A 15512-nucleotide genomic window follows, 5' to 3' on the forward strand; every position below is an offset into this window, starting at 1 on the left:
CTGAGGTTGCAATTATGTAAACAAACTGATTTAAATACATTTTGCAAAAGTTAAACTACTAAACAGTGTACACATGGAGAGAATGTGCAGGCATTGTCATATTATATATTATATGATATATTATATTATAATAGTCCCTTACTTTGGACATGAATATGTATCTAAACAGCATCTAAACCCACACTCACACACTCACACTCTCCATATTCACATTCACAGGAGTATATGTGTATGAATGTATTTTATTTTATATTTTATTTTACTACTTTATGTGTATCTACTTTCTTATCTATTTTAGTTACTTGTGTATTTGTCTGAAATGTTGTTTGGTATGTTGTCTTGACTCCATACACTCTGAAAAATTCAATAAAGAGATTTACACTGTATTATAAAGATCCCAGTTTCAGTGTTTAAACCGTTTTCAGGTGTTTTATTAAAGAAGCACTTTTCATCGTTGCTCTGTTTATTTGAATGGCAGCAACTGATCAGATCAGCAACAAGACTGAAAGAGATTTTACAAACATGACAAATTGGACTTGAACCCACAGCACATTGAACACATGGTGCATGTTTTATCCTGTTGAACTACCACAACGCAGCAGATTCACAGGCAAATTCAATGAAATTCATCGATTTCTCTGCTTCCTGGAAAAGAGAAAGTCGTCACAGAGCTGGAAAAAGACTTCATGTCAGCTATAGCTCAGGCACATAAACAGCTGCCTCTCATGCAGCAGGTTGGCAGTTCAAATCCCAAGGCTCTTGGCTGAATGTGGTTAAAGCCTTTTAGAAATGACATCATGAACAGGAAGTGAGCAACAGCTCAAAGCATCACACATGAGTTTAATTAATCATTTGAAATCACAAACAAGCTGAGAGAAGAATCTCACCTTGTACAATACAATACAATACAATACAATATAATATAATAGTTTGGAGGGGGCACATTTCCAACCCCCCACCACAACTTTAATATCAGCGCATAAAAAGTGAAAAAAATGAAAAAGGAGGGAGAAACCTGGTTAATAAAGGGTTAATTTTAAAGGGTTAGTTTTAAAAACTGCTCATTTTGACACTTCAGAATCAGTTCAGTGAGAACTATTTATTTATTTATTTATTTATTTTAATTTTTTACAGTGCAGCTCCCCGCTGTAAAAAGTTTCTGCAGGTTGAAGTTTGAGCATCTGACTGGTGCACAAACTGGCCATTTGCACTCGTTCTCTTTGTCTCTGTCTATGTCGATCACCCAAAGAGGTGGCATAAAAAATCTTCACACCTTTCACCCAGTGTTGACTTTTTACAGCGGGGAGCTCTCAGGTAATTGCACTGTAAAAAATTACAAAAACAACTCATAACTAACATTTTTGCACTGACTTTGACTGAACTGGTTCTGAACTGTTGAGGGGGAGTGGCAGCAGGGAGGGGGATGGGGGTGGGGGGGGGGTCCTGAAGAGTTTTATAAACTGTTATGAGTTTTTTTTTGGTTTGTTTGTTTTTGTAATTTTTTTACAGTGCAGTCATTTAGTCTCCCCGCTGTAAAAAGTGAACACTGGGTGAAAGGTGTGAAAATTTTTTATGCCACCTCTTTGGGTGATCGACATAGACAGAGACAAAGAGAGCGAGTGCAAACGGCCAGTTTGTGCACCAGTCAGCTGCTCAAACTTCAACCTGCAAAAACTTTTTACAGCGGGGAGCTGCACTGTAAAAAATTACAAAAAAAGTTCTTACTGAACGGCTTCTGAAGTGTCAAACTGAACAGTTTTTAAAACTAAACCCCACCACCTCCACCCTCCACCCCCCATCCCCCCTCTGCAGTTTCATTCTTTATATAAAAAATGTTTACAGCTTTCAGTCAAACTTTTTTTAATCTGCACTGTAAAAAATTCCCCAAACTGTGCAAATTCTGACACTTTTTCCGTCTTTGCTGAACTGGTTCTGAACTGTTGAAGTGCACTGTTCAGAAACCTGTTCAGAAACCCCCTCCACTCCACCCCTCACCCACCCACCAACCTCTTCAACACCCCTCCACCATCCCTCCACCCCAGTTTAACCCTTTATTAACCAGGTTTCTCCCTTTTTCAAGTTTGAGCCAATATCAAAGTTGTGGTGGGGGGTTGGAAATGTGCCCCCCCCACTCACCCCCAACTATTATATTATATTATATTATATTGTACTATTATATTATATTATATTATATTATAAAATTGATAAATCAGTGTGTGCTGAATGTACAGTTTGGATCGTCTGTATAACAGAAAGACAGATCACAGTGAGAGTTTGTCTCTGAACTGGAGGTGAGATTTTTCTCTCAGCTCATTTGTGATTTCAAATGATTAATTAAACTCATGTGTGATGCCTTGGAGCTGTTGCTCACTTCCTGTTCATGATGTCATTTCTAAAAGGCTTTAACCACATTCAGCCAAGAGCCTTGGGATTTGAACTGCCAACCTGCTGCATGAGAGGCAGCTGTTTATGTGCTTGAGCTACAGCTGATGTGAAATCTCATCCAGCTCCGTGATGACTTTCTCTTTTCCAGGAAGCAGAGAAGTCGATGAATTTCATTGAATTTGCCTGTGAAGTAGCAGCTGTGTGGTGGTTCAACAGGATGAAACACTCACCATGTGTTCAGTGTGCTGTGGGTTCAAATCCCACTTGTCATATTTGCTAAAATCCCTTTTAGTCTTGTTTCTAAAGGACTGATCAGTCACTGCCGTTCAAATAAAAAACACCTGAAAAGCAAAGAGGTAAAACACTGAAACTGGGATCTTTATAATACAGTGTAAATCTTTTTATTGAATTTTTCAGTGTATGGAGCCAAGACAACATACCAAACAACATGAGGTGCACAACATTTCAAACAAATACATGAGTAACTAAAATATACAAGAAAGTAGATACACAGAAGGTACAACAGTAAAATAAAGTATAAAATAAAATACATTCATACATATATACTCATGTGAATGTGAATATGAATGTGGAGAGTGTGTGAGTGAGTGTGTGTGTGTGTGTGTGTGTGTGTGTGTGTGTGTGTGTGTGTGTGTGTGTGTGTGTGTGTGTGTGTGTGTGTGTTGGGGGGGCTGTCCACAGTTCAGAACCAGTTCAAAGTCAGGGCAAAAAAGTTAGGGTTCTGAGTTGTTTTTGTAATTTTTTACAGTGCCGTCATTCAGTGTGACTTGAATCCTCCCCGCTGTAAAAAGTCAACACTGGGTGAAAGGTGTGAAATTTTTTTATGCCACCTCTTCAGGTGATCGACATAGACAGAGACAGAGAGCGAGAGCAAACAGCCAGTTTGTGCACCAGTCAGCTGCTCAAACTTCAACCTGCTAAACTTTTTACAGCGGGGAGCTCTCAAGTCACACTGAATATCTACACTGTAAAAAATTACAAAAATAGTTGTTATCCTAATTTTTACCCTGGCTTTGACTGAACTGCTTCTGAACTGTTGAACTGCACTGTTCAGAAAACTGCTCAGAGAACCCCTCCACCCCCGTGTCTCATCTTTTATTATTCATTATTCATCTGTGTTTTGTATGTAGGAGGCCGTGCTCCATGTCAGGGCTGACCTTTCACCACTCTGATATCTGCCGTGGGGGATAAAGGCTGTATGTTGGAATAAATAGCCTACATTCTTTTTTCTGGGCAATTACAGTTACATGCCAATGTCACTAATTATAGAGGTAAGCCTAAACTAAAGAAATCACTATGTAATTAAATCAATAAAAAAACAAAAACAAAACAAGCAGACATGTTGTCTCTCATGATTGATGTAGCATCCTCCAAGGCAATCTGCAACACAGATAGATAGATAGATAGATAGATAGATAGATAGATAGATAGATAGATAGATAGATAGATAGATTATATCAATGACGATCAATGCCCAGCCCTTTCTGGGCTTCAGATACCCTGAAAACACAATATTGAAAATATGGTCTTTTAAAATTAAAACTATATGGGGCTTTTATTTTGAAAGGTTTTATCTTGCTGTACAACAAAATTCACTTTTTTAAAAAAATTTTTAGAGGGTTTGCTTTGGTGGAATTACATTTTTTTCTTTACCTTTTCAATATTATTATTAATAAAATAATAATAATAATTCTAAATATAATTTTTCAGTCACATTTGTCATGAAAAACTAGTTAGTTGATGTACTTGAAGCAGTATTTGATGTAGTTCAAGTAGTAGTTAAAGCAGTGCTTAAGTAAAAGCAGCAGCAGTTGAAGTACTTGAGGTAGCAGTGGGAAGTAGTAACACAAGGGGCTAAAGTATTTGAAAAAATACTGGAAGAAGTAGTGGTAGTAGTAGCAGTGGTGGTGAAATGCAGTAATGGAAGTCGTAGCACAAGGAGTTGCAGTACTTAAAATAGCCATGGAAGTAGTGGTGGCAGTAAAATGGGTGAAAGTAGTATTAAAAGGGACTGAAATACTTTGAAGTAGTAGCTGAAGGGCTTGAAGTACTTGAAGTCATACTAAAAGTATAAGGGACTGCAGTACTGTAATTGGATTTGCAGTCGTCTTAAAGTAGTTGAAGTACTTGAGCAGCAGTTCAAGTAGTAGCACAAGAGATGGATGTCCTTGAAGTACTGGAAGCAGCAGTAATAGTAGCTTTATCGTAGTAAATTGGGTTGAAGTACTTGAAGGGCCTGGAGTTCTTGAAGTAGTAGTCAAACCTACGTACAGAAATCACAAACATACATAGACGAGTGGAGGAGGACAAGGCAGGTGGAGGGAGGATGGAAAAAACACAGAATTACAATTTATACTGTCACCTAATTATGTATTTAGAAAATGAGGCATAAAAACCCAAATCTTGGCAGCTACTTAATACAGAAGCACCAACATAAAAAAAGCTAATTCCACATCAAAAAGGAGTCTCCATACAAAGGGATTATGAACTTTATGAATCATCTGTAAACAATCATAAACAGTTATTAACAGAATAGATGCTGTGCAGCCGTGACTTGAGCTTGCTAAATAGTGAGCCTGCATGGATGGCTGGAGAGGTTGCGCTGCACTCCATGCCTGCTAAAATGTGCCCCTCGCGCTGCAGCGGTGTGGTTTCTCTCCTGCGTGGATTCTCCTGCGACTGTTTTTGTGATTTTTTCTTTATAAAACTGTGAAGTCAGAGGGAGCAGCGAAAAGGTTTCTCTCTCCTGTGAATCACCTTTGTTTGTTTGTGTTTAAAGCTTTTTAGCACAAACAGAACAACTCCTGTGTTGTTGCTGAGCAGGAGGATGGCTTCTCTCCAGTATCCACAGGTGGAAGTAACTAATTACATTTACTTACTCATTTACTGTTTTAAGTCAGCAATTTTACTTTAATTTAAGTGCATTTTTGTTTGTACTTCACTACATTTTAACCCAGAACCATTGCAGAGAACAAATGATCAGTAATGAAATTATGGAACCTTTCACATTAAAAGCTCAGTCAGCAAAGATGATATGATGAACCTGCTTCTACTTTGTTGGTTCTACTTTTTTGTCATTTTCCAAATTTCACAATAAAAGCTGCACTGGAAAAAACTGCAGGAAGGACCATTTAGACTCAACTGGCAAAAATGTGGAATACGTGTGGGCAATGAGGACCACATAGACAACCATCATGTTATGTGCTTCTTCCCCATGTGTCAGTTGTATCTACAGGGTCCTTTCTTTGTAACTTTCTGTAATGCAGAACGCAGTTTGCAGCGTGTTCTTCCCTCCTTTTCCAACTGCATGGAAAAGATCACAGCCCATCTTCTGGTACTTTTCTTGTATTATTGTCAGATTTATTTATTTTTTGATCATTTTTGTTTTATTATGTGTTTAAATTACTTTGAAAGACAAATGCACACAAACACTTAAACTATTCATAACTTTGCTGAGGGCCCCGTGGAGGACCCTGAAGGGCCCTGCTGTGAAAACCACTAGTCTAGAATATTCCAGGGTCCAGAGAGTGAAAGCGTTATTCCAGATTACGAGGCGTTTTCGTCTTGAGGCTGGAAACGGCCCTCAGTGATGCCATGACTCATTCAGGTGGCTGATTTTTTTCTTTTGTTGTTTTGGCAGGCTGAGGTGTTGTGAAGGAGCAGCAGAACGGATGTGTGTGTGTGCGCGTGTGTGTGATAACGACACAGCTCACCCTGCCAGCTGAGCTCAGCAGGCAGATTACTGATTTGCTCGAACGTCACGTGCACGCTCTCATGTGGACACAACACACTGGCCTTTACACTTCCTCCTGGCACGGAGCCAAACACACACACGGGAACGCTGCTATCTCACACACTTCCTGCGCAGGTGTATTCACACAGTCACGTAGCGGTGCGTCGCTCATGCTCCCTCAGGGTTTTAGGAGCCTTATTGCTGTACCTGTTTTCAGACAAGATCTTAATTACCTCCTGTGTCAGCGAGCAGGCTGTGACCTCCTGATATCAAACCAATAAAAAACACCAGGACAGATGCAGCTATGTCTCCACGTCGACCTGCACCTGCTCTCTTTACGTCTCCAAATATTGTTTAATTTCTCCATTCTGCACTGCAATCAGAGGGCTAAATAACATTACATACACCAGGATTTCAAGATACACTTAATTTTTGCCACACTGACTTTTCTCATCGTTACTCCCTCAGAGATTTGTGCATTTATGTAAACACACAGTAAAAACAAACAAGCAAGCAAGCAAAAAATTTTTTTACAAAGATGTGGGTTTTCAAAGTGGAGCTCCTCCTGGACCCCCAGGAGACCTTGAGGGGCCTCCAGGGGGTCCTAAACCAAATAAGGAAGATCTTAAAAACAAGAAATTTGACCAAATCCAGGTTCATCCATCACACAGTATTCCAGAATCATCATCTTCTTCTTCTTCTTTTTTTTTTTTTTTTAATTTTCTTCAAATTTTCAGGTAATTATTGCTGATTGCTTCGGTAGTGATTTTTCTAATTTCTTTTTTTCTGATGTTGCTGTCAGTTTTTTCATGTTTTTAAAGCTTTGTTTGCTTGCTGTTGTGCTGTTTCAAAGCCAGAGCAGTTGTGAAATAGCTTGTCTGTACTATTATTTGCAAAATTTGCAAATATAGTACTAGAAGTACTAGAACCAGAAGAGGGCAGACCACGACCTCCAGTCAGTGAGCAGCACAGGGCAAACAGCCAGCTTTATAAAGAGGAATCAATCATATTCAGAATAATTTACATTTTCCTCTTGTTAAAGCATCAACTTGAATAAAACTGCTTATTGTTATGTTTATTTTGAAGTTCCTGCATAAAGATTAAGGCCACTCCAGAAAAGTCAGTAAACTCTGATGGAAATAAAAATCTGGGTCAAGTTTTTAGTGGCACAGACACTTTTTAGAAACACTACAGATTTTGCAGTCGATTTGCAGACGACACTTTTTAAATGTGACGTCTCTGGAAACAGTGAGAACACAGCGCCAAGCAGGATTCCTGCAGAAAATCAATTTTTTCAACATGTAATAAATAAAGAAGCACGTCACCGCAGCTGGATAAAACTCTGTATTTCAAAAGATGAACATATTCACATTTCATTTGTAAAAATACAAATATATAAACTACGACGACAACGAGTACATTTAGTGTTTCCTGCCAAAAATATGGTGCAAAAAAATATGTGCAAGGTTACGGTGAAGCCACTCATCTCCGTGCAGACACACGGCTTCATGTTGGATTTCCTCTCAGGCCGAAATCTCAGACTTCTCCTCTGGTCTGGGAGGCTCGATCTCCATCGACAGCAGGTAACCTGATGAAGAGGCACGAGAGGCAAAATGAGGCTGACAATACTACAAAAACCTCATTGAATCAAATCAGAAAGTGCAAACTGTGCAAAAAGTTCTTTTTAGTTTCATTTCATTCATTCACCCCAATGCTGGAAACCACAGACTACTCACACTTTTATTTTGTAAAGCCTTGTACATCAACATTTAAAATGACATTGTAATATGGTGATATGGCATAATGTATGTCTATTCCTGGTTTGAAAGGCTGCATTATAGTAAAGAAATTAAATTTTCTGAACATATTAGGCTGTCCTAGTTGCTCTGTTATTTATCTCTACCCTCTTGGCAAGAATTTGTCAAGTGTTAATTTCTAACGAAAACATCGATAGTCATCCCCACAATTTTGATATCAAAGTATTGAGTGAGTCAAAGATTCTGTGATATTTGATTTTATCCATTTCACCAAGCTCTCCTTCTGGGCGAGGACGACACACTCTTCCTGTCCTGTAAGGCAGATCTCACCTAGCTGGCCCTCAGAGCTGGTTAAAGGGACATTTCCCTCGCAGACAGTCCTACACTCTTCCATATCATCAGTCTGTGATGTTCAGTGCACTCTGGGATTTGGGATTTCTCTTGAAGTGACATCATATGTCTCCTTTTGGCCACTTATCCACAGGAACATGAAAAAACGCACACCACTAACCAACAATATGGGCCCAGAAATGCTTCATAGATCACCTCTAAATGTTTCAGGACTTTTTGGTTGATTTTTTTTCCTTTAAAAAAGTCAGGAGTTACATAAGTGGTGGAAAACCATGGCTGTCCAATGCGGCAATCTGTGTGTGTGTGTGTGTGTGTGTGTGTGTGTGTGTGTGTGTGCACTTCTAACCCTCGGTGTAGTCGACCTCGGGCCGCGTGGCGATGAAGATCCAGGCCAGGCCCACCAGCAGAGCCACCACCAGGTTGACGGTCACCCAGGGGTGCAGGATCTGGTGCTCCAGCCCTGGAGGCCTGCAGCAGGAAGAAGGTGGGGATGGGGTGAGAGGTGTGTGTGTGTGTGTGTGTGTGTGTGTGTGTGTGTGGGTGGGGGGGGTTGCATTAGCACCTGCACAAACTCAGAGGCTGTAGATTTTACTGAGCCAGTGTGCGTCTTCTCAGCTCAGGCAGTGCTCCCTGTTTTAATTCATAACTGCAGAAGCCAGGAAGCATTAAGCTCTACTCAAAAACATACTGACTTCTCTATCATGCTTCATATTTTGCTTATTTCATGCACTTCATCCTAAATTAAGCGAATGAGGAGCTTAAACTACTTCAAACGTCGGCTCAACTCTTTGTACTTCATATTATTAGCTCAAAGAGTCCTGTATGTGCTTCATGACGATATAAAAAGATAAATGTTTGATGATATCAGTGAAAAAACATCAGTCGTGGAGCTCACCACAGAGTTCCATTGGAGGTTTGGTAGAGGTTGATTCTGTCGCTGGTCATCTGCTGGCTGAGAGAGAGAACCAGCGCTGAGAAGTACACTAGTAGGGGAGGGAGACACAGAGAGGGTGAGCTGAAGCTAAGAAGGGTGGAAGATGTTGAAAGACGTGTGATTTGGTTTAATAAGATGAACAGAGTGGACTCACAGAATGAAGCGAGAGCCACAGGATCCAGAGTGATAAAGCCTCGCAGAGCCATGGAGCCCTTGGCCAGGTTCATTCTGAGCACAGGAGAGGTTCTGAGTTTTAATCAACAAAATTCACACAGTGCAGCTTCACTCTCTTTCTGCTACACCCTGCTTTATTTAGTCAGAGGTAAAGTAACTAAACACTGTTCATATAAGACATTCAGACTGTGAGAAACATTTATTCAGGTTGTAACTTTTGTTTAAATTCTGTCCTCCATTCATTCTCTCATGTGAGGGCTCTGCCTTTATATCCTGACGCTGTCGCCTCCTGGTGGATTTGTTGCAAATTTTCAAGCATTAACAGGAAGTGGTGTCTCTTCTTCTATTATTTCGTTTTTTTGTGCATTCTGACATTTTATTAGACCATAAAAAGCAGAGTGACAGAACTAAGTGGGAAGGAGGGAAGACAAGCAACAAAGGTCCTGAGACATCATGTTTATCTATTTTGTTGTCAAAAATTACTTTCTCCTTTAATTGACAAAAAGTTACTTCTCATTCCCATCCAAAGCCTTTAATATGCAGAATTTCCCACTTTCGAATCACTCTGCAATGCATTGCATATGTGATCAGATTTGTTAACATTTATTTATTTAGTTTTTATGACTGTTAAACAGAAACCTCACAGTGTCGTAACTGCAGTCCTAGCTAAAAAAGACACTATTATTACAAAGCTGCAGCGGTGACTGTGCAGTGTTTATGAAGGAACGTTACACAGCACTGCGATGAAAATGCTTTCACAGTAAAAGATGAATAAAACAGACACTTCACAGCAGATGGCTTATTGTAAGAGGAAGAAAACGAGCCCTGATATGTCTGACTGTGCTGACTGTGTGCAGACAGGAGGAATGTGATCAGCTGTGTGGAGCCGGCGAGCGTCACCTGTCGAAGGCGGCCACCGTGCTGATGGCCAGCAGCAGGTAGAGCAGCGACTGGGCCGGGTAGGCCAGGCCGTGGTAGTGCTGCAGCAGGGTGGACAGAGCGGTGAGCTGCTCCCCGGCCAGCAGGTAGACCACGATGGTGTTCCACACGGCGTAACCGGCCAGGAAGCCGTGGCAGAACAGACCGAGAACCCTGCAGTGCGGAACACAGGAACGTTTAGGAACGTTTAGGAACCGAGCTGCAGCAACACAAACATGAAGGCAGGCTCTGTCTGGTTTCATGCTGGTGGTTCACAGGAAAGCGCTGATGTTTTCCTCGGAAAGACGGACTGTCCCAAATATCTGCACCTGCCTCATAACAGCTGATTATATTTATTTTTATTTTACACATATAAATCTGCATATACATTGGAATCTATGACAAAATTGGAAGTAAAATATTATGGAAAGTTGTATCTTGTGTCAGCAGGATATAGGACTTTGCATTTGTGCTGTGAAAGAATCACAACACACACACACACACTCAAGCTTGACCTGTGTGACAGACTGACATGCACACACACTCACACACACAGAGACAAGTCTGGCTCACCTGAAGCCTCCGTGCACCCGGACAGAAACGTCTCTGGTGGTCCACATCGGCTGCATGTGCTGGAAGTCTGGAAAGTTTTCTGTCTGGTCGCTGGTCTTCCTCCAGTCTGAGCGCTCTGCCGCCTGGAACCGCTCTGCACACACACACACACACACACACACACACAGACAAATCACATGTGTACTGTCTGAAATATCATGTTTAAGTTTCAACTTCTGCCTGTAAATTTTATTAAAAACTGAACTAACGATGTACTGTCAGTCTGATTAGTGTAATTTTTCAGCAGCTGAACAGCTGAAGTTGTTACTCACTGTTCCTCTCGACGAAGACTTTCCCCACCGGCTGGCTCTGGCCCTGCGGGGCGGTGAACAGGGAATGCTGGGGGATTGTAGGCAGGGCATCGCTGATGATGTCATCCTCCTCCACGTCCAACTCAACAGGAAGCTGAGACTCCACGACTCTGGACTTCCTGTGGATGAGCAAGAAAAAGAGGAGAAAAGAACGAGAGCTGTGAAGTTTTTCTTCTCCGGTCTGCTTGATTTGATTTGTTTGTTCTGAGGTGAACTCCTCAAAAGTTTGGTTTTATATTTCTCTTTTGTTTTATCACTATGCAAACACATGAATTAATAATTAATTAATTGTGTGTTCTCATACTTTAATGTGTGAGAATACGACCTGCATCAATCACCAAGTTAAATTCCTTTGTGACACATGTATTTGTCTTTATATTCTTCTAAGCTTTATTTAACGGTAAAGTGCACTGCATTGCATTTGATTGTATAAAATGTCCTGTATAAAAAGAAGTGAGTGTGATTTGTGATTGTGTGATTTGATTGACTGCCACAAAATGTCTAGTGTAAAAACAAAGCAGCAGAAGACAATAAAGAAAGAGAGAAAATGAATTGTAAAGCAAGTAAGGACCCACACATATCCTGACATTAAGTATTGTATTGTTTGTGATTTAATACCAACTTCCCAGTGACTCTCAGTGTTTCTTACTTCTTCTTCTTGGGTTTTTTGACCACTTCCTCTTCATCTGTGATTTTCTCTGGCGCTTCTCCGTTCACCAGGTCAGCCTGATCGTCTTCGATATCTGAAACACAGATATGATAAACATTATGTACACAACTTTAAACATCATTTTGAAACGTATTGTGCCACACACAAGAAAACGAATTTAAAGACTCGGCTGCCTGCTGCTGTCGTTGCCTGACCTGGAGTGGGACTTTTCTTTTTCTTTTTCTTCCTCTGAACCGGTCCTTCGTTTGTGGGTTCAGGGCTCAGCGACTCCCCGATGTCAGAGGGCCTGCGGCTGCCCAGACCGCCCATCTCCAACCCCGCATCTGAGCAGCAAACAGCGCATGGAAACAAGTTTCTCACCAGACACCCACAGACTACCTGAAATCTGGGTGTGACATGTTTTTTCAAAGCGAGACAAATATCCACTCATTTTCCAAGCCTTTACTTCTTGACTTGATTTGAAAGTGTTCAGTATGATAGCTGAAGACTACAAGAATACATAAAATGTGTAGTCACATGTGAGAAATGGATGACATCATTTTTCTTCTCTCATCCAGACTGTTTAAAGAAAAAAAAATCCATTTTAAACACCTTAGCACTCTTAGAAAACAGACATTTGTGGTGTCTCTTGCATTTTATGGGCACTTAGTGTGTGTGTGTGTGTGAATGTGTGTGTGCTACCCACCCACAACATCATCAGCTCCATTTGCCACCTTTTTGGTCCTTTTCTTCTTGCTTTTGGCAGCTGGTATCTCCTCTGCAAAACCAATAAAGGCAAAGCCAAATTTTAAAAAAACTTAAACATTTCAATATGAAAGAAATGATCCAGATCTGCTGTCGATAGTAACTTACCAGCAGCATCTTCACTGCACGTGTCCAACAATCCCACCGAATGACAAAAAAAGAGAGGAAAAATGCTTTCATTTGACTGCTTTGTGTATTTAAATGATTACAAACGTCACAGCAGAGCAATAAACCTACCTTGGCATTGTGGGAAGTGTTCGCTGCCCTCTCTGAACAGACAGAATGAGAAAACACAAATCAATGAGGGGGCGTTTTGAAAGGTTTGAGGAAACAAAAGCACATTATGACCTGTGTCTGATGATAAAAACCAAACTGAGAGTCATAACAACAAACAAACTAACAAATCTGACTCTTACAGGTTAGTGAGATTGGACTGGAAAGAAGCTCAGCCCAAACAAATGTGACATAAGCACATTAACCATGACAGCTCGCAAAAACAACAATGAATGTAACTGGAAATAAAGAGTTTGGTTCAAAAAATGAGACACTGTCATGATTAAATAGCTGCTGAAAGTAAAGAAAATGCAGGTTACCAGTCATCTTTTCATCTTATATTCTGACGCTTGCTTTGAAAATAGTTACGTTTGGATTTGGAGATAGTCGAGCATTTTTCAAAACAAACAAATTAGCATAGATTGGAAAAGAAAGCCCTACTTCGACGGCGAAGAGGAAAACCTTACCGATGTTTTTCTGACCATTCCACGGAAGAACGAAGGAAGAGCAGCGTCAGGCTACATGTGACAGACTCACTGACACGGTTTAATCCCAGGCTAAATCTGAGGGCATACATCTGCCAGGATCAGGGATTATTTAGGGCAGAGGTCAGGCCATTCAAACCCTTTTTAACCTCTTGGTCTAGCAGTCAGTGTGTATGTATGTGTGTGTGTGTGTGTGTGTGTGTGTGTGTGTGTGTGTGTGTGTAAAAACGGGATGAGGTGTGTCCAGCCAGATATTACAGAAGCTCTTTGGTCTAATCTTTGTAGCTCTACCTGTGATTTGCACTGTGGAAAACTCAGAAATCCGTCTTTAAAGTGCCTTTTGGATATTAAAGTACGTTGTATTTTATACTCAGGTTTTCTACAGTCACTTGGACAATTTAAAGTCTTTTCAAACACTTTCAAGGTTTTGGTTGGTGGAAATCAAGGAGTCAAACATTTTTGAGGTGAGAAACGATATTGGTTAGTGTTTTATCCGATATATCCTCTCATTAATACGAAGTTTAAACTGTTATTGTTTTGATAAAGGATTTTCATCTGATAATTAGATCCAATAATGTCAAGCCTTTTCTTACTACAGCAGAGGTTCTTGTGTGGCTCTTTTACATTTTAGTCTTCTTCTTCTTCTTTTTTTTTTTTAAATCATTAATGTTGATCTGTTTTGACTGGCTGTCATTAGACAATATTTTAAAAAGGCACAACATGCTCTATGTCTTGTGTCTTGTATGAATGTATGTCTCGTGTTAACTACAATTTCTTAACAAAAATTGTAATGACAGTGATAAAATAAACTGGTATATATAAAAACTTAGCCTTTATTGTCCTCTTCACATTTTTGCAAGCACAGTAGTAATGCTATCAGGTATCAAAATGGCATCTGCCACAACAAACATAATGTAATCAGTCCTGAAAACTCTAGTTGACAAGAAAATGTAATTTTCAATCAACACAAATACCCATCACAGGCTTTCCTCACAAATCTTGACAGCGAGGTGAGGGCCACTGATGATCTCATTTTAATCTAATTAACACACAGCTGCTTTCTACATTAATCTATTCACCTTTAAACACTGTTAAGGCCTTATTTCACTTTTCTGAAATCCACAAACTTTTAAGGATTTTCAGTGACTGTGTGAATCCTGTATATTGCACTTTGACTGAGCTCCTGATTCTCTGTTTGGTCTCATCCATAACTGTGTGTCTGTATGAGCTCTGTTGTACCCATAGAAACTGAATGGGGAATTCAGTTTTAATAGTTGTGCCTGTTTGTTATGCGTTTATTATTATTATTTTTAAGAGTATGTCTGACTGTCTGCAGCGCAAAGTTCAACTTGGGGACTGTGCAATTTTGAAATCAGCCTAGTCACCTTATATTGTAATATACATGAGAGCTTTAATACAATAATTTATCGATACAAGAGCAATAATTTGTCTGTATTAGGCTATAATGTGGATTTGCTGTGGACTCACCTGAGGGAGAGGAGGCAGCTCCCTCCGTCGCATCCTCTACACACCCACAAGGTCAACACACAATATTAAATATATTCATTGTCAAAGAAACGGCTTTTAAAGGCTGTCATACAAAAATCACAGGAAAAATTAAGTTATTACAGCAATATTACAGGGACGCCATGGGAGATACACGACATAGGCTGCGACAGAGGACGAAAAAAGTCACTACGAACTCACTTTTAAGCATTACAGACAGATTATGTCGCTGTAAATATTACATTAAATTGATTTTTTTCCTTATGAGGGCAGTTAAAATTTAAAATCCACTGTAAGCTAACAGGGACCGTTACCGCCATGCTAGCTGTTTAAAAAAAGAGTTAACGGAGGGACTTTACCTTCGACTCTCCCGTGTCCATACTCCGAAAAAACTCATAAACTTTATCTTTTAAGTCAACTTTAAATTAAAACATGTTTAAGTAGAGGGTTGTTGATGTTATTAACAATGAAAACATCTTAAAAACAGGTACATTTTGGCTGTTGTTGCTATTGTTTACAACGGCTTCGCTTTTGCTGCCGCTACCCGGATGTGGCTCCTGCTTCTTCCGTTGATTTCAAAATAAAAGCCCTGCTTTACAAAGCAACACAGCCATGGGAAATTAACATAAAAACATCCC

The 15512-nt window shown here is 40.0% G+C and overlaps 1 protein-coding gene across 2 annotated transcripts; it reads right to left on the minus strand.

The window, feature by feature from the left end:
* Positions 1-7470: 7470 nt before the first annotated feature.
* On the minus strand, positions 7471-15436 carry LOC115374373 (transmembrane protein 237A-like). 2 transcript variants are annotated; one of them, XM_030073236.1, is made up of 14 exons: positions 15234-15436; positions 14857-14892; positions 12848-12879; positions 12719-12732; positions 12552-12623; positions 12061-12189; positions 11846-11939; positions 11158-11315; positions 10847-10979; positions 10256-10447; positions 9336-9409; positions 9143-9230; positions 8594-8715; positions 7471-7727 (listed from the first exon to the last, which is right to left on the minus strand). In XM_030073236.1, exons 1-14 carry the CDS (start codon positions 15252-15254, stop codon positions 7663-7665), a joined length of 1230 nt encoding a protein of 409 aa, XP_029929096.1. In that variant the 5' UTR covers positions 15255-15436; the 3' UTR covers positions 7471-7662. The 2 variants fall into 2 exon arrangements, with proteins under 2 accessions (XP_029929096.1, XP_029929105.1); XM_030073245.1 differs by lacking the exons at positions 14857-14892; positions 15234-15436 and adding an exon at positions 13351-13522.
* Between the last annotated feature and the right edge of the window lie 76 nt (positions 15437-15512).

The sequence above is a fragment of the Myripristis murdjan genome, chromosome 2 (assembly GCF_902150065.1).
Source record: "Myripristis murdjan chromosome 2, fMyrMur1.1, whole genome shotgun sequence".
In the NCBI taxonomy this organism is placed as follows: Eukaryota; Metazoa; Chordata; class Actinopteri; order Holocentriformes; family Holocentridae; genus Myripristis; species Myripristis murdjan.

Bases quoted from the DNA above. Each gene is read 5' to 3' on its own strand.
- LOC115374373 (XM_030073236.1), bottom strand. From the start codon at position 15,254: ATGGACACGGGAGAGTCGAAG. The intron at 11,316-11,845 runs GTAAGAAACACT...GCTCATCCACAG, and splicing joins AAAAAACCCAAGAAGAAGAA to GAAGTCCAGAGTCGTGGAGT. The intron at 8,716-9,142 runs GTGAGCTCCACG...TTCCTGCTGCAG, and splicing joins ACCTCCAATGGAACTCTGTG to GCCTCCAGGGCTGGAGCACC.